General features: G+C 41.4%; 1 protein-coding gene across 2 annotated transcripts in view; it reads right to left on the reverse strand.

Moving 5' to 3' along the window:
- Window positions 1-13: 13 nt before the first annotated feature.
- The window catches only part of LOC134749465 (protein VAC14 homolog), a 429,047-nt gene continuing 409,116 nt past the window's right edge, over window positions 14-19,944 (reverse strand). The window contains exons 2-15 of one of the 2 annotated variants that reach the window (XM_063684398.1): window positions 19,191-19,336; window positions 18,939-19,089; window positions 17,965-18,195; window positions 17,240-17,457; window positions 7,617-7,737; window positions 6,637-6,760; window positions 6,066-6,319; window positions 5,011-5,137; window positions 4,670-4,775; window positions 3,447-3,621; window positions 3,037-3,155; window positions 2,681-2,760; window positions 2,344-2,491; window positions 14-1,784 (exon numbers count right to left, since the gene is read on the reverse strand). In XM_063684398.1, coding sequence (XP_063540468.1) covers window positions 1,649-1,784; window positions 2,344-2,491; window positions 2,681-2,760; window positions 3,037-3,155; window positions 3,447-3,621; window positions 4,670-4,775; window positions 5,011-5,137; window positions 6,066-6,319; window positions 6,637-6,760; window positions 7,617-7,737; window positions 17,240-17,457; window positions 17,965-18,195; window positions 18,939-19,089; window positions 19,191-19,291 — 2,091 coding nt within the window. In that variant the 5' untranslated portion in view covers window positions 19,292-19,336 and the 3' untranslated portion in view covers window positions 14-1,648. Of the gene's footprint in view, window positions 1,785-2,343; window positions 2,492-2,680; window positions 2,761-3,036; window positions 3,156-3,446; window positions 3,622-4,669; window positions 4,776-5,010; window positions 5,138-6,065; window positions 6,320-6,636; window positions 6,761-7,616; window positions 7,738-17,239; window positions 17,458-17,964; window positions 18,196-18,938; window positions 19,090-19,190; window positions 19,375-19,944 lie in introns of those variants that run through there. The other variant, XM_063684397.1, reaches the window with a different exon arrangement.

The following is a 19,944-nucleotide window of genomic DNA, read 5'->3' on the forward strand; positions in this document are numbered from 1 at the left end:
ATAATAAAACACATTGTGGATGTACACATAATATATTTTTGTTTTAGATAACAGTAATAGAATAATTTATCGAGTAACCTAAGCTTAGGTTCATTCAGCCATTGGCTTCATTACGCTTTGCTTATAATTATAAAACATACTCCGACAGGAAATTGTCCTCTTCCATAAACAATTCATAACTCTTTCGTGTGTCTTTGTGTTAGTGTATGTCAACCATACTTATTTTTAGTACATTATGCAATTTAAAACAAAAAGCACCCCAGGTACCTAACTAAAAACAGAAACTGAAGAGGTCAAAACCCATGTCATTGAAACATACAAAAAGTACGAATTCATTTCATAATCACTTTATCATCACAAAATCATGAAAATAAATAGATCATCGATTTCCGCTGAGATAAATCGATAAATAACGGTTTTGTTCTTATTGTATAATGCCAGTCATTGGTTCAATAATAATTAAATAATTTAAATATGCTCAATTCGAACAGTACACTAAAATAATGTGACAAAAATTTCGGTTTGACCCTTTAGTACAGTGGTTCCTAACCTTTTTAGTACTGTGACCCCTTTGACTAACTAGGGAACTCGATTTTACCCCTCCTCCATAATCATTAATATTATTTCTTATAGATAGGTACCCCCGTAAAATGCCAGTTTTACCCCCACGGGGGTAATTACCCCCAGGTTAGGAACAGCTGCTTTAGTAGAAAGGCAACATAATATTGTGTAGTCTTACCTAAAACCAAATCTTTACTAATACTAAAAGCAACACCTTTAGCAGACCATCGGTGTACCTTATGTTGTTGCAGTAAGGTTTACGAATTTTCAGGTAATAATTTAGTATTGATTGTGAAAGGTCAAAATACTAGTGACTATGTTATCATAAGAATTAATCCGAACGATCTAGCATTTTTTACATCGTAAAAGCATCGCTGTAGCTTTTTAATGACTTCTATTAGCCTAAAAATAAATTTTGTCCGAAACGCCGGAAACAGAATGGAGTCGGCGTGACCGTCTAACAACACACGCTATTCATATTTTCAATTTACGAAAAGAAAACTTGATAGTCTTGTCGTATTTTTATCTCATCTACTTACTTTTTATTTAGCATGATTCAGTAAACAACTGATCTGTCAATTATCTTATACCTTTAATCGAGCAATTCTTGTATATATGTATAATATATATTTCGGGGATCTCGGAAACGGCTCTAACGATTTCGATTTTTTTTGCTATCCGGGGGCGAAAAATCGACTAACTAGGTCTTATTTCTGGGAAAACGCGCATTTTTGTATTTTTCTTATTTTTTCCGAGCAAAGCTAGGTCTCCCAGATATAAACTACTTAACCGCGTAACGTAAGGGAACGTTTTGAAGCGCCCATGATTCTAAAACATTTTATATCAAAATGCACTGAATGCGTTAATTTAAATGAACGATATACGTTGTATAGTCAATAGCGTAACTGTTGTGTCTTTTGCGATAATCGGGAAATGTATTCGGGGTATAAACACAACTAGCCTTGTGCGACAACTGGTTATAAAACTAATGTTACTTAAAAACCTAGCCACAAAAGGCGAGTTATGTTTCTATCTGTCTGATACTTGTATCCTGTTTATCTAATTATATCTGTGAATTAATTTCCCGCTATGAATAAGCGGGGACCCGCCGCGGGCGCTCCACGAGGCGGTCGGCGCGGTGCGCGGCCTGCACGCGCCGGAACTCCTTCAGAAGTGCGTCAAAGTCGATGCCGGGCGCCGCTGCCCCCGCCGGAGCTATTGTTCTGTGGATACACACTCAATTTCATTCTATGATATAAACTGAAAGAGCAAATACCTCCAAAAACAAGTATAACATAAAACAACAACAACGAGTATAACTGCAAGTTTTTTGGCACTATTTATTAACACACCGTTAATGTTATTAACGATTCAAATTGATAATTCGTATAAATACTTACAGATTTAATGTTTTAATGTTTAGGTTTACATAAATTTAATTAAGGAAATTGTAAGTCTACAATAATAGTAACTACAATGGTACCTAATGTTACATATACGAGACTGTTTGTTTCTTAATAAAAAAAAGGAGGATCAGGTCTGTGTTATTTATGCGTAATACACGGAGTCTGTGATGCTGTTGAAATTAATATTTCCAGTTTTTCTTGAGTTACTGGCTCGCTTTTTAAATTTTGTTGCTGACGGCGTAGCGACCAAAAACCAATCAAAGGTTTAAAAAAGCAAATGTATGAAGAAGCAAAACGTCGATTCGATTACTTATGTAAGGCGAACGTAAAATTAATTGTATTAATAATAAATTAAGTATTAAAAAAACTATCATACAGTGCTGGTCTGTCAGGAGGAGGGGCACATTGCAACCGCCGGCGCAACGTGTGGAAGGCCTCGCTCTGCGGCAACAACATCAGAAGACCGTACAGCGCACCGCGAAGCTCCGCACTTTGGGATCCGCTTAGCAGCTCTAGGCGCATGTCTGGAGAATAAGATAGGTGGTTACGGCATCTAATGGGATAATCTTGTCGGCGTAGGCGTAATTTAATGCGCCAATTCTGCCAAATTAAAAAATATTTTACTGTTTTCTGTAAAACCGCATGTATTATAAATGTATGTGAGAGACAAAATATATGGTAAGTAGTAATAAATAATAATCCTATTTACTCACAAGCGAATATAGGTGACTCTATGAGTTGCACAAGCTTGTCTAACTCTGTTAAGAATTCCACGGTGATTTCCAGTTCGCCACTAAATTCTAGTTAAGGAATAATATAGAAAATCCTAACCATACACTCTTATTGCACAGTGCAAGAAACAAATCAGAAGATACTATCACTATAACATACGCAACTTAACTTAGCATGATGCCAAGTCATGTTGTTACGTTGTTTAAATACCGTTAGAGAAAATTACAGCTTGTTAAAAGAGTGTATTTAAAAAGTTGTACATTTCCATGAAGTGTTTATTTTATTTATTTTTATTTTAAGTTTATTATAATTTTAAGTGTTGATCAGAAAAGGATACAAAGTGGATATGAGCGCATTGCAGTGCGCGTAATTGTGGGTAAGTAGACACAGTGCGAGCAGCGATACCGGTGAGTGGCACCAGCAGCGGTACAGCCCCGCGAACAGCTGCTGCGTCGCCTGAGAACCAAATATCAATATTTTGAATCTGCGCCTCGGTCGCCAGAAGGTGTTCTGTAATTTTATACTGGCACGCCGATCTTTTAGGCGGCATCGGCGTTTTCATTGCGACTTTTTGTCATTTTGGTATTTATTTTTTTCTAAATCTACAGTTTTAAGAACACTGAAATGTGCGCGCAAATTTTTCTACCAGCATCAGCGTTTCAATGCTGACTTTATTATTTATTAAATATATCAATTGAAGAAAATTACTTAGTAATTATTAATAATTTTATTAAATAATATTGTTACCGGCGCAGTAAAGTTGCGCAGCTGCAGCCTCAAGTCCTGCAGCTCGGCCGCCGTGAGCAGGATAATGCTGAGTACGTCCACTACGGTCGCCGCGAACTTCAGGTTCGGTTCCTCTACGAGGATCTTCGATAGCGCCTTGTAAATGTCCTCTGCGTTTAGGAGAACACACAGTTGCCTGTAAACATTACATTTATTTATTTCATATTGAAAATTACTTAAATTTCGTCTACTTATAAAAGAATAAATTTATAAAAAAAGATTGGTTAGCGTATAAAGAAAACAATATAAGAATTCCCTCGAGGCCTTCCAAAATGTTTTTTAATCGTATTTAGCGAAGACGGTGTCAACGTTTAAAATAATCCAATTTTTATACGGACACGCCGACGGCGTCAACATTCCCACCGTAAATTCCAAAAAAAAGTTGTACGTCCAAAACACACTTTGGCCAACCAATAGTTTGACTTTTTTCTTTTTTTAGTAGTAGTAGTAGTAGTAAATCACTTTATTGTACAAAACAAAAAATTGATAACATGAAATTCATATAAATTTAGGTACAAAGGCGAGCTTATCCCTATAAGGGATTTCTTCCAGCTAACCTTAGAGTAAATGAGTGGAAAATTCGAATTAGATAGATAGACAAACTTACAGAACGTACAATAATATTTAAGAAGGAAAACTACAATATTAACGTCTACGAATAACTAAAATACATCAATTGCATTATGCAATAAAATAAATATGTACTAGCATACATAAATATATAGTACTAAATAAATATTAAATAAATATATATATATATAATATATAAATAATATATATATATATTAGCACTCAACCAAATCACAGTTCGTGGGAAAGCCAAAGCTTTTTCAGATTAACTTTGAGTTTTTTTTTTTCTTTTTATATAATAGGACATTCTTACACAGATTGACTAAGTCCCACGGTAAGCCCAAGGAGGCTTGTGTTATGGGTACTCAGACAACGATATATATATAATATATAAATACTTAAATACATAGAAAACAACCATGACTCAGGAACAAATATCTGTGCTCATCACACAAATAAATGCCCGTACCGGGATTCGAACCCAGGACCATCGGCTTAACAGGCAGGATCACTACCCACTAGGCCAGACCGGTCGTCAAACTTTGACCATTTCACTAGAAAACGTATATGCGTAGGTAATGAAGTGTCATGAGGTGTTGCAAGAATTTTTGTACCTAATTATAAACGCTCCCCGGTCTTCAAGTAAATTTTCATCAGCAGCTAGCAGCCTCAGTAAAGCTTGTAGGAACTTGTAATAATAGGGACTGGATTCTAAATCGCCTGTAACATATTACGATTATTAATTAGCTTTATTGAAATAAAAGTAGCTATTAACCACCAAAATTGTCACTGTTACAAAACAGTTGCTTAGTGAAAATTTGGCGGTGGCTCCAAGGTTACATTCTCAATAGGATGTAAGTCGAAGAAATTGATCGTAATTATTTATTCTAGCCTCTATCAATTAATGCCACCGGTAAGGTTCTCCCAACTTTTATCTGATTGACTTTACACGTACGAGGACCTTCAGCAGTGCAGGTGCAGATCTCTGCGGTGACGGCAAGACTGCGGCGCACCACCTCGTCCGCCGCATCTGTCAAACTTCCAACTGCACTCGCGAACACTTGGCCCGATTGTGCGGACATCTGCAGCAACAGCAAGGGAGAATGGGTAAGTTTTTTATCAACATTTGTGACGTTTTCAACCAAAAGGTACCACATTGTCGCTAGTCGATAAGGTTTATTTCAAATTGAAGCTATATGGAAATAGCGCCTTATTGACAGCCGACAATAAGTACGTTTTTGGTTATAAATGGCACATTTTCATTTTGGATGTAAACTTTTATCGCCAACTGTAATATTTCAACAAACTAAATTTTAACGATCTTCTGCACTGTATTATCACCTTGTTCCGATGTCAACATTATGTATTATCAGTATTATCATCCACGTTTCAAGAGTATACCAAATTTGAGCCCTATCGGATGTAAGGATCATAGAAAATGATTTTAATTTAGCTTCCAAGATTTGACTCATAATAATACATTATTTATTTATTTATTTATTTATTACATACTATAATAATGTAATAATTTTAATAGCATACGCAGTGCAAGTGTTATTTATACGTCATAATTTCATAGAAGTTTGACGTTTAAAATAACACTTGCACTGCGTGTGCTATCGCAATCGTTGCAGACTTGTCGAGGTCTAACTCTAACAGGGCGTTAAATAAAAAACATTTTTTTTTTTTTAAAGGGTAACGCCTTCAAAAAACCAACCCACTGAAAAGCACAGGCCGGGGCACGCACGAGTATGAAGGTATCGCGGGTCGCGGCAGCTCAAGTATCCTAGCTGTATACTTTTGGTTTGTTTACCTATATGATTCTACTAGTTGAAAGTATAATTTTTTTATCTCGTAGAAAAAGTTATTGTATACAATAGTGATATAATCAAGCTTTTCAATTTGTACCTTACTTAAGCAACTCAGCAAGCTTCGTTGCTTAAACACGGTACCCGACTGAGAAGCTCTCTATTATATCACGATTGTATAAAATACTATAGGATCACTCACTTGATTAGGCATCTTATTGTAAAGATGCAAGAACCACTCTAGCGCAGCCACCTTCGTGTGCACCGAGCTGTGGTGCACCATCTGTATCAATATCCCGACCACCGCGTCCAGGTTGATGCGGCCCTTGTCTTCCTCCTCGCCCTCCGGTCCCGGGACTCCCGGGGCTCCCGGGACTCCCGGGGACGGTGAAGGGGACTCCGCTTCCACCAGCTTGGTTAGCTGCATGTTGACTATTGTGGCGGTTTCTCTGATGCCTGACGTTTGTTGTTAATTAAAGAACTATGTTTAGTATTGTATGTCAATATTGAGATGTTTTTTTAGGGTTCCGTACCCAAAGGATAAAAACGGGACCCTATTACTATCAGTCTGTCTGTCCGTCTGTCACCAGGCTGTATCTCATGAACCGTGATAGCTAGAAAGTAGAAATTTTCACAGATGATGTATTTCTATTGCCGCTATAACAACAAATACTAAAAAGTACGGAACCCTCGGTGGGCGAGTCCGACTCGCACTTATGACATCCATTACAGTTTATAAGGTTAATAGGTAAACTTCATGAGGTAAAGGATACTCCTCCTCGGCTCGTCGGAGTAAGCGAGACAGGGCAGCGCGGCGGCCAGCACGCCGGACAAGGACGGCAGCATGGCGGCTCCGGACAACTCCACGAACTCTTTGATCCAAGTTATAGCTGTCAACTACGAGTATACTAATCAAAACAATATTACTTTTTCAACTACTCATTGCTACAAAGTCACTACAGAAAGAGTCAGAAATCTCAAAATAAAGTATTTCGAATCAAAAACCTTAATTTTCTTTAGCCCCAAAATACCTGAGTACTTTTTAAATTTTATTTGGCATTCAAATTTTATTTGACGGTCCAGCTGACGCCGGTTAATGCCGTTATGCCCCGCCTTCGAAAAGCATGTAAATGAGGTAAATTTAAAAAAAACCGTATATTCAAAATAATACGATGATGAAATTTATCTTGGAGGTTATAACCAACGGAGACGCCTTGACTGTAATTTGCTGTACAAAAAAGTCTGCCGATATTTGCGGGGGAGGGGAACGTCAAATGTATACGTAACGTCAAAATACTACATAGCCATGTCAGATAAACGTCAGTCCATACATTATGTATGACCATTGGCCGACTATTTTCGACAGAGGGGAATGCCTGTTAATGGCTACGCCGTTTGGTTATAAACTCTAAGAAATTTATAGATAAAACCGCGGTAGGTTGACCGTTCGTTTTTAGGGTTCCGTACCCAAAGGGTAAAAACGGGACCCTATTACTAAGACTCCGCTGTCCGTCTGTCACCAAGCTGTATCTCATGAACCGTGATAGCTAAACAGTTGAAATTTTCATAGATGATGTATTTCTGTTGCCCGCTGTAACAACAAATACTAAAAACAGAATAATATCAATATTTGAATGGGGCTCCCATACAACAAACGTGATTTTTTTGCTGTTTTTTTCCGTAATGGTACGGAACCCTTCGTGTGCGAGTCCGACTCGCACTTGGCCGGTTTTTAAATTTGAATAAGCCCGACCTGCACGAGCTCGTCCGGTGACTGCGCATGCGTGATCAGTATGTTGATCATGGCGGCGAACTCCACGCGCGCCGGCTCCTTCTTGATGCTGCGCAGAAACTCGCCCAGCTGGATGTCGCACCTGTTCAGAAAAAATAACATTTCCGATGAGATTTCATTGTCTTCAAAACGAGATCAAATTCAATAAAACATGTTTGAAGAATTTTGTATCGCTATTCGCTATATTCAATATCTATCATAAGACCAGCTATGAGACAATAATATTAATAAATAAAATAAATAAATAAATATTATAGGACATTCTTACACAGATTATTGACTAAGTCCCACGGTAAGCCCAAGGAGGCTTGTGTTATGTGTACTCAGACAACGATATATATAATATATAAATGCTTAAATACATATAAAACACCCATGACTCAGGAACACATCTGTGCTCATCACACAAATAAATGCCCTTACCGGGATTCGAACCCAGGACCATTGGCTTCACAGGCAGGGTCACTATCCACTAGGCCAGACTGGTCGTCAACAACACACACACAACACAGACAGAATATTACATTAACAACACAGTTATAATTACGAATGGTACGTTATAAGTAACGTTTACACCTTAAGTTAATACAAGATTTCAAGTTTCAATAACTATACGCATGCGTACTCAATTTCAACATCGAGAGATTCATATAGAGGCACGCAAATCTTTTGTCCTAGCAGTGAGACATACTAACATTAAATAAAACAAGTGAGTCTAAACCGTAAAAAATATTTAATGTTAAATTAAAATTATCAATTTGTACACAGACATATTAAATATATTAATAACGGGTCACTCACGTATTTAAAGTCGAAAAACGCTCGACACGTTTCACTCCGTACAGAGTAGTGTCATCAGGAGCTTGCGTTGACGGAGTGAAACATGTCGAGCGTTTTTTGACTTAAAATACGCGAGTGACCCGTTATTAATATATTTAATATGTCTGTGTCTCACGGACGGTTAGTTTAGGTTTTTAGAACACTGATTGTAGGGTATGCCAACAATTGTAATATGTCGGGTAGATTTCGAATAAAGTCAGTTAGTGTCTAGCTTGCGTTTTACTTAATACTTTCCACTGGCGCAGTCGAGATTTCTAATTAATTACCGAGTATTTACGCGTTTTCGAGTATATAAGTGATTATTTAAGTATTTAAGTGTTGTGTGTCGTGCACATTAAGTTTTTTGCGGGTCGTAAAATGCCAATCGGTAAAATCGAAGCGTTCGATCTAAGCTCGAAGCAATGGCCGGCTTACGTACGACGTGTCAAACAGTTTATTTTACTAAACGAAATTAAAGAAACTTTAAAAGTGCCGACGTTAATTACCGTGGTTGGTGACGCGACTTACTCATTAATGTGCGACCTTTGTGCTCCTGACCACCCAGAGACAAAAACATTTGACGACCTCGTCAAGTTGGTTTCTGATCACCTCGAGCCTAAGCGCTCAGAAATCGCCGAGCGCCATGTTTATCGACAACGGAGGCAACAACCTGGTGAAACGCTAACAGATTTTCTACAAAGTCTTAAACATCTCGCAGTCAATTGTAATTTTACGGGAAGGTTAGAGGAGGAGTTGCGAGATCAGTTCGTCTCTGGTTTGGCAAGTGAGGCCATGAGATCACGGATTTTTGCGGAGAAAAATATTAAGTACGCAAAAGCAGTAGAACTAGCTCTGGCACTGGAGGCCGCGGAGAAACATGCGGCCCTAAGCGGGGCCGGCGGGGGCTCGGCGGCGGCGGGTGCGAACGGCGGCGGCGACGGCGTGGCGGGCGAGGGCCTGCACGCCCTGCGCGCGCGACATGGCGGAGCCCGGCCGCGAGGGCCGACCGGGGGTGCAGAGCGCGGCGGCGGCGTCGGCGCAAGGGCATCCGGCGGCGGCGGCGGCGGCGCATATAGCTCGACGGGCGACGATACGACTTGCTGGAGATGCGGTAAACGGCATCGCGCGAATAAGTGTCATTTTGCTAATTACAATTGCGATCAGTGTAATCAACGCGGACATTTAAAAGTGATGTGTCCAAAAAGTGATCGGCGTAATAGTGACAAGCGGCAGCATTACTTAAGTGATAATTCCGAGGACGAGTTTTACCATATTCAAATGCAATCCCGAGGTAGCGACCCTTATTATGTTGACATGGAAGTAGATGGGTTAAATGTAGAAATGGAAATCGATACCGGCAGTAGAATATCAGCAATTAATGAACAATTTTATAAACGATTTTTTAAAAATAAGGAATTGTTAACTGATCATTCAAAGTTTCGTAGTTATCAGGGCTCACGAATTGAACCTCTCGGATACCTCTCTGTCGAAGTGTACTTTGAAGGTACGAGAGTGTATAACCAATCTTTACCTAGTCGGCTCATAAGTTCTGTCATATACATAGTATCAAATAAAATCAAAAGTTTAAGTTTATTCCGTATAATTTGTACAGCGTTTGAAAGCTTATAAACTAGAGAATCTAAATGTATAACATTTATTCAAAATGACCGCCATAATTATCTACACAGGCTTGAAGTCTTCGTGGCCAGTCGTCAATGGATTCACGCACCACTTTCATGTCGATATTGGCCACTGCCGTAGCAAGAGATTTTTTCAGCGAGTCTAGATTTGCATGAGGTTTTGAGCACACCTTTTCCTCTAAATACTGCCATATTTTATAGTCTAAAGGATTAAGATCTGGGCTAGAGGATGGCCAATCTTCATGCCGTATAAAGTCGATTTTATTGGAGGCGAGCCAGGCTTGTGTAGACTTTGCCTTATGGGCTGGAGCAGAGTCCTGCTGGAAAACCCAATGCTGGTTTAGAAACATCGTATGGGATAGTGGTTTCACAATATTAGTCAACACCGTGTCTTGGTACACTTTGGCACTAGTTTTTACTCCTTTCTCACAAAAATGCATACTAGTGACGCCCGCATAAGAAACTCCCAGCCAAACCATCACAGATGAAGGGTGATGACCTCTTTGAATACGGGGAATGCTATTAGACGCTTCTTTACTATTGCGAGCGTACACTCTATCATTTTGTTTATTACAGTTTTCTTCTATGTCAAACATTTTCTCGTCCGAAAACAGTATACAACGGTGCTTATTTTTAGCGTACTTCTTCAATAAAGCTTTAGATCTTTCAAGCCTTAAAGCTTTAAGCCGACCATTGAGAAGATGGCCAGTTTTTCGTTTATAAGCACGAAGTCTCAGGTCTTGATTAAGCACTCTTTTCACCGTGTTTTTGCTCAAACCCATCTGGAGGGCCATAACTTTTTGTTTCCTAGCGGGATTTCTGGCAATGCGTGCCCTAATTGCTTGTACAACCGCTGGAGTCCTAGCTGTACGCGGACGACCGCTTCTTTTCTTGTCATTTAAACTAGAGACCTCACTGTATCTTTCTATGGTACGATACACAAATCTTAGAGAGAATTTTAAATTTTCAAGTAGCTTAAAAATTTTAGTCGGCGAGTGACCACAACGATATAGTGCAATTATTGCGGTACGGCTATCTTTAAGCGTCCACTCCATGTTGAAGAAAACAGAAAATTGCAAAATTATACTACTCAAATATTTAATAAAGATTCGAAATTCAAATGCAGAACGGTTTTTGTTTTAGGAGTTCCAAATTTAAATTTTAAAGGCCAGTGACAGAACTTATGAGCCGACTAGGTATATGTTATCAGAAACGGTGGCAGGCCACTGCTAGGTCGAGACTGGCTTAAAGCGTTCGGTATTAGAGAGATAAAAATTAACCAGATAGTGGAGGATCAATTCGTGAAGCAATTGTGCAAAGATTACCCAGAAGTATTTACTGACAAGTTAGGTACATGTAAAAAAACTCTCAAGTTAGAGCTAACGGATTGCGAGGGTGTGTACATGCGGGCGCGGCCGGTGCCGCTGGCGCTGCGCGCGGGCGTCGAGCGCGAGCTGGCGCGGCTGGAGCGCGACGGTACCATATACAGGGTGAGTCATTCTGATTTTGGAACTCCCATTGTGCCTGTCATCAAAACAAACGGGGAACTTAGGTTGTGCGGTGATTATAAAATAACAATTAACCCTAAGCTAAAGCGGGACTATTACCCTCTACCGCGTATTGAGGAGTTATTTGCCAACTTAAGTAACGGGCAGGAGTTCACAAAAATCGACCTTAGACATGCATACGAGCAAGTGCTTTTAACGGAAAGTTCGCAACGTTTCACTACAATCACCACACATATAGGTACATTTTCTTACCGCCGCACACCCTATGGTCTCTCATGTGTGCCAGAGAAATTTCAAAAATTAATGGAGGAGACTTTGCGGGGAGTACCGGGCACAGTTGTATTTCTAGACGATATTTGCGTCACGGGACCGGACCGCCATTCACACCTCCGCAACCTCCGGATGGTACTTGAGAGGCTTAAGGAAATGGGGTTAACTGTCAAAATGGAAAAATGTCAATTTCTTCAAGAAAAAGTACATTACTTAGGATTTATCATTGATAAAACCGGTTTGCACCCGGACCCGACTAAGCTTGAGGCAATCACTAGTTTACCGACGCCTACTGACGTCACGCAGTTAAAGAGTTTTTTAGGTCTCTTAAATTATTACGGGAAATTTATTCCGAATCTTAGTACCTTATTACACCCACTGCATGCACTTTAAAAAAAAATGTTAACTGGTCATGGAACAGTGATTGTGAACAGGCTTTTAACAAAGCAAAAAAGATGTTGATTAGTAATCGCGTTTTGGCGCACTATGAGGAGGGGCGGGAGCTCGTGCTATCTGTGGACAGCAGTTCGTATGGCGTCGGCGCGATTTTGGCGCACCGGTACGCGGACGGCAGCGAGCGGCCCATCAGCTGCGCCTCGCGCACGCTCAACGACGCGGAGAAGAACTATAGCCAACTCGATAAAGAGGCCTTGGCCATATTTTATGGAGTGACTAAGCATCACCAATATTTGTTTGGGAGGCAATTCTTACTCCGCACGGATCACAAACCGCTTATGTATATTTTTTGTGAAAAGAAAGGCATTCCACAGACGGCTGCCAGTCGGTTGCAGCGCTGGGCCGCGCGGCTGGCGGGCTATGATTATAAAGTTGAATTTGTTAGGTCCGCGGACAACGGCCCGGCGGACAGTCTGTCTAGGCTTCCATTGTCACACGAGCGTCGCCCCGCCTCAGAGACGTCGTGTTTTAATATGTTGGAAACGATGCCAATTAATTTTAAGGATGTGGCTAATGACACAAAAAAAGATCCCTTGTTATGTAAGATTTTAGGATACATAATGTTCGGTTGGCCATTATCCCCTAATCGAGAGGAAGAAAAACCGTTCTTTATTCGTAAGAACGAATTATACGCGGACTTAGGGTGTATTTTATTTAAATATAGAATCGTGATTCCTACAAAACTACAGAGTGGCATATTAAAGGAAATCCACACGGGTCATCTAGGCATTAACAAAATGAAAAGCTTAGCTCGTAATTACATTTATTGGCCTAACATGGATGCGGACATCGAGGCGACTGCGCGCGCGTGTACCGCGTGCCGCGCGGTGCGGGACGCGCCCGCGCACGCGCCGCTCCACCCGTGGGAGTTTCCTTTATACCCGTGGAGGCGATTGCATGCCGATTTTTTTGATTGTGCGAATAGACGTTTCCTTATTGTTATTGACGCTCATTCCAAATGGGTAGAAGTTTTGCCTATGTCAGGAACGACAGCGGGGGCGACAATAAAAGCTTTTCGTTCGGTATTTGCGAGATTTGGCTTGCCCTCTCAATTAGTCACGGATAATGGCCCACCATTTTCTTCGGAGGAATTTAATACGTATTGTAACAGAAACTCGATAAGACACACCACATCGGCGCCATACAGACCGCAGGGAAATGGGGAAGCCGAAAATGCGGTAAAAACAGTAAAGAAAGCAGTCAAACGGGCAGTTATCGAGGGGGTAGACATTATAGAGGCATTAAGTAGATTTTTGTTCCAATATAGGAACAGTGAGCATGCCACCACAGGCGTGGCACCGGCCGTGGCACTACTCGGGCGGCGGCTGCGCGGGCGCCTCGACGCGCTGCGCCCCGACCCCGCGGCCGCGGCGCACGCCGCGCAGAGCAAGCAGGCCGCGGCGGCCGGCGGCCAGTACCGGCGGTTTCACGTGGGGCAGCCAGTTCTGGCGCGTGATTATACTAAAAAGGGCGAAAAATGGTCTGAGGGCCAGATTACGGCGACCACGGGTCCAGTATCGTACAAAGTGGACGTCGGAAACGGTGCGATTTGGCGGCGGCACCAAGACCAAATTATTCCGTTAAGGGATGAAAATAATTCTTCTAGGTTTTCATTGTCGCGCGCGAGTAGGTTACCGGCGGACACCGACTCGGGCGAGGCAGATGGCGCCGGTGGGGGATCGGTGACGGAGGTGGCTGGCGAGTCCGCAGGGGTTAGTGAGGAGACTAATAAGGGTAGCGCTGCTGACTTCACCAAGTCAGCCGAGGAGTCGGATACCGAGTTTGACTACGAGTACGGGGACGCGGTAGACACTGACAGGTTGCCGGGTGAAGACAATCACGACCGCCCCGCGGGGTCCGCAGCCACTTCCGCTCGAAGCATTCGGGCCCAACGTAGGGCTAATAAAAAAGCTACGGTAGTGAAGTCTAATCGAACTTAAGGTTTAATTAAGAAAATAAGAATAATAACAACATAAAATGCATATTTAGTTTATATTTTTTTAAAGAAATACTCTTTCTCTTTGTCAACATATTTGGCACAAGCCTTATTTTATGGAATCGGCGTATCAAACGCATACTTTATTAAGGTACATTAAGGTAATTACATACAACATTTAACGGGAGTCCACGGAATAAGGTTTTTTCTAAGTATCTAACGAGAAAGGTAATATGAGTCAGTCAGTCAGTCGTAAATATTGTTATATATAGAAGAAATCATTTAAGGTCAAATTGGCATGAAATTATGTTAAGTACAATATTAATTCTATGAATACTATGTCTTGATTTGGTGGTGGGATGTGTAGGGTATGCCAACAATTGTAATATGTCGGGTAGATTTCGAATAAAGTCAGTTAGTGTCTAGCTTGCGTTTTACTTAATACTTTCCACTGATAATACAGGGTGAATTGTCAACACTTGCCCGTTATTTAAGTGGTGCACCATCAGCCTCGTCGCACGCAAACGACGCAAACTATTTATAAACTCCATCAAATCAACCAATAAGCACAGTGATAACTTACTCACTAAACTATAACAACATATTATTTTATAAGTATTTTCTTCTCAGTATATTTTTTATTTCCTTTAACCTAAATATTAGTAGGTAACTATTTTCCCTTAAAACACTGATATTTTACATATGGATACGGAATTTCCTGTTTAACTATTGTATCGAATGTTACGATTTTTTGTATCTTCATCAGTGGGACTTGACATAGAAATTAAACAAATCAATTTATCTGTTGTTGCACGATCATTTACTAATGATCCAGCCTGGTCGTAAAACAATGTGTCAACATACATTTTACATTTGGTTTAAATACTCATTTCGCATTTATACTTGTTGTTCGATTAGCACCACCCGTCCACCCAGGGGACACGTGCATTGACAGGTGCGACCTGCGGGCAGGGACCGGACAACCCTTTCCGCGATAAAACCCTTTCAATGGGCGACACTTAAACACGGCTAACACATTGAAAGACTTTCCCTTTTGAACTGCAAGCCCATTCATTGACTAACCCTTACCGAAAAGCTAACCAAAAATAAGGCTAGCCCTTAATAAGGGTTACCCTTATCTTTAAGCGCTTTTTATAAAGGTTTCCCTTTGCGTGAAAGAGACAGGATTAGTATATATCTACGGTAGTGTCATCATCATCATTCGCTTGCCCTTGTCCCATTCACTTGGGGTCGGCGCAGCATGTCTTTTTCTTCCATACATCTTTGTCACCCGTCATCTCATCATTCACTTGCGTTAGTTTCATATCATCTTTCACACAGTCCATCCACCTTTTCCTCGGTTTTCCTCTACGGTACGGTTATCTACGGTAGTGTATGAAAAGGAAAGAAAATACGTGGCTAGTCAAAGAACGCCGCCGTCGCCGCCGACGATCGCTCGGATTCGAAGTAATGTGTGCTTTATGAACAACGTAGACGACTTAAATTAGCACGCTTATATGCTAAAAGGGAAGCCCTTTATAAGGCTAACCCTTATAAGCAATATGCAAGGTGTTGGTGAGCGGATGATAAGGGTTTTGTAAGGGTATTTGGGTTACCGATTACTCAAATGTGGTAGCTTTATATAAGGGTTTTTAAAACCAAAACAAAGGGTTTCGTCTGGCAAAGGGTATGGTGAGTTAAGCCTTATGCAATACCCTTATAAAACCCCGATAAGGGATAGCGGGCCGGTCCCTGCCTGCGGGGCGCAGACGTAGAGGTAGAAGACGGGCGCATTATGCTGCCCGTCAATACCCCTAATTGAGTCCGTGGGTAAGGGGCCCACGATGGAAGACTCCACACGTCTGGTGGAGGGATTGTAGCGCATTCCAATCCTTCCCTTCTTTGGCGCGGAAGCCTCTGGGGGAACCAAGGCAGCCGGGGGACGTCGTGGTAGAACGTTTGCGACCCCATGGCGCCCTGATAAACGGCAGTGCGGGGAATCGCAGCAGGGGATGTTAGTGGGTATTCTCCTCCCCTCCTTCTGACAGAGGGAGTTGCAGGAGGAGCGAGTCCCACATACCACCCCCCCCCCCTTCTGACCCTGATGCGTCCGGCGGACGTGAGCAACATTCATCCCCTACGCCCGACCACCCATGTATCTACGCGGGGGATTTTAAGTCACCACACAAACTGGAAATACAGCATAAGTGATGCGAACGGAGAGCACTTGTCCTGTGGGCAGATGGCCGATTTACATCTGGTTTTCGATGCAAAGGACCCGGGTACTTTCCACTCTGCGCGTTGGCACAAGGATTACAACCTAAACCTCGCTTTCGTAAAGGACTGCCCCAACCAGCCAACACAGGCCAGCCGGGCTAGCATATGATTGGCGTGAGAGTATCTCGCCGCGACATAGACTACCCGTCCCTCTTTAATTTACACAGTTAGTAAAAGACGGGTAGTCTATCTCGCGACGTGGTACTGTCGCGTCAATCATGTGCTCGGCCTAATGTACATCTAGAAGTAGGTGCCCACTCCGTGCATACTTGGGTAGCCCGGATAATCTACGAGACTTGATCTACTAGATTGGGTTCAAATTTGAAATTATTAGATAATTTAATTTTATTTATTCACATTTACTGACTACAGTGGACTTATGTCTTTGCAATAAAGTATATCCTCCTTATTCATAAAACTATACGGGACTGATTTAGTTAAATTATGAATTACACCATATGAATTTTCACGACGGAATAGTCTTCCTACTATCAATATAGGGCCAAAACATTAATACACGATACGACATGCACGATCACGATGCGAAATCGTGTCACGTTGCGCCGTCGTATCGTTGTACGATGCGACGTCGTGTCACGTTGCGTCGTCGTACCGTTGTACGATGCGACGTCGTGTCGTGGGGTCGTGGCACATATGAATGTAGAGAATGTAACGTACATGCGGCGGATCTCTGCGTGCACATCGCCCAGCATCACGAGCAGCGGGTCGAGCAGCTGTGGAAGATGCTGCCGCAGCGGTAGCGCTGGTACGGAGTCCAACACACTGAGCCAAGAGACGCAGAACTGTCGCGCGGCGGCGTGGCGCGAGTACATGCGCTCGCGGAGCATCGGCACGAACGCTGACACGGAGAAGTCGGGGCTTTCCGTCACTATCTCCTGCGGACAAATAATTACTTGTTTGTTGACCACTGTTGTTGGTTTAATGACGATTGAACACTTGCCGATATCTTTATATAAGTATGATACAAATAGACAACTGTTTTAAATTGCGTTTTTATACTTTTTAGGTAACAATTCTTATAGAGATTTCACTGGATTTTGTAATATTTTATTGTAAAAATATGATTAAATAATTTGTTTTTATCTAGAAGTTAGCGCTGTCACGGACCGATTTGATTACAACGTTGGTGCTCTATCCATTGTTGATCGAGTTTAGTATGAATTCTATAGTGACGCCGCCGCCAAATTAAATTGTTCATCACACCGTCTTCGACTAATTTTAGCAATCGGTGTTTAAACTGCTTAACCGCTGCGGCTATACCAAGTAATGGATGTAGACTGCTTTGCTGACACGAATAAAATACAATTTGGTTTCATAGTCATGCTTTGCTGAAGTTTTCAGACCAAGCTTCGTAATTTGTATAGGCTTTAGATGAGTTGTACCTTGACAAGTCGGTCCAGTAGTTCAGCCCCCTGTTTAACTTGTGGCTCTGGATCAGCAGCCAATTTCGCCAGTGCGTCGAATAAAAGAGGGAAGTGTGGCAGTGCAGCACCTCGGGCCACTTTCACCACGTTGAAGAGTGCCTCGGCTGCTTGGTAACGCACGCGCGACTCGCTCTCGCTGAAGCAGGCAACGATTGGCTGGATCAGCTCCGGCAGGTATACTATGCAGCTCTGCAGACATTTTTCTAGTTAGTATTGAAATACCCAGCCCAACGAAACAGTGATAATGAAACTACCATTTTATAAAGTTACTTTTTGGATTACCAATTCAATTCACATACCTCAAAAAGAAAAATATAAACCCATAGGATCACAAGGAATTAATTTATGAAAGTGCCCATGCAATTTTGCATCTTCTTGTACATGCCTATTTTTTATTGCCAGGTATACTTCAAAATTCAAAAAATTACTGATGTAAAAAGGCCTCAAAAGGCTCTTTCACAAGTCAGAGTACAGTCAAAATTTGGTGTCCATTAATTGTCAGGGGGGAGGGGGTCAAGCTGAATCATACCAAATCTCGATCATGGGCGAAAGGGAGAAATAATACATATATTATCCTGTCAACTTATGCCTCTTAAGGACACATTCTGTAGGGAGATATTTGTATCAGGTCAGGAGTCAAACAACATTTCAGAAAAATAATAAAGAATCTTAATAACAGACAAACAGAATCTATTCTATGAAGTCAATTTTAAGCTTAAAATTTTGTTGTGTCGTGTGTCGTTGCTCCGTGAAGACGGTCCTCGTAAATTGGATCGAACATGTCGAGCTATTTGACTTAATACGTGAGTGACCCGTTTTCAAATAATTTAATATGTTTGAGTCTCACGGGAGTTTTATAGTTAAAATTAAAATTTAGTCTTTGTTGTCAGTATTAATAGAATTATATTCATGTGAATGCTATGTGTAGCGACCTTTCCAAGGCCGACAGCGACGGAGGAGAGGCCCATGAGTGCCCCATTTTTAACATTGGGGTTAGTAGACGCCATCAGGTCTTGTCCCAACACCCGCACCAGCCGCTTGATCTGGCTCGTGTTGTTCGCGTCGCTGAAGTCCTTCACCATCCTGCACACACAACACAACATCTCTGCTTCAAACTGAACATCATCCACCTTAAACTTGTATAAAACTATAGCAAACAAAGATAAATTAGGACAAAAACAAACTTCTCTATTTCGACTCCAGCGAACTTCCTTTTATCGTATAGTTTGTCACATAGCCCACGGACGCAGGCTATGCTCAGTGGCGCGTAGTCTCTCTCCGACATTTTCAAGGATTCTTAGATTGTTTCAAGACATAAAATAAACAAATTCTTTGGGAAAAATCTAAATTGATGACTACAACCGCGGCCCTAAGCAAATGTCATAGTGACAGTATTCGTTTCGTTCGTTGAGAAATAGCTACGATTGGGCCGACTGGACTCACTTCAATGCAACAAGCTTAAATGACGAGTATTAGAAACGTTAACATGATAATTGTTCTGCAAAAATTACAAGATTAAATCTTGATTCAATGAATGAATATAAAAGTATATTCGATCGAAAGTAGTAAATTTCTAAACGAAATCGTATGACGTCTATTCCTACGCCGGACATTAGGAGTTGTTCCGTTCCAAGCAAACAAAATTTGTCCCTCCACACTCGTACGCGAAGACTGACAGAACGGGATAGTCTTATGTGTCTTTTAGTAGCAGAGAAAGTGCTATTATTGTTTGTTCTTGTCACACTCACATTATTTTTATTCCCTACCGCAAATTTAGCATGGTTTATGGTGGGCAACGTCGGCAACAACCCGACCAATCATTTTGTCGCATTGCCTATCCCTTACGAACGCACGCGTATAGTTCATCTATAGGATCCTACCATCTATGACCGTAGTACTATGTTTTGAATGAGAACGTGAGAATAACTCAGCCATCTC

Source organism: Cydia strobilella, chromosome 18 (genome assembly GCF_947568885.1).
Source record: "Cydia strobilella chromosome 18, ilCydStro3.1, whole genome shotgun sequence".
In the NCBI taxonomy this organism is placed as follows: Eukaryota; Metazoa; Arthropoda; class Insecta; order Lepidoptera; family Tortricidae; genus Cydia; species Cydia strobilella.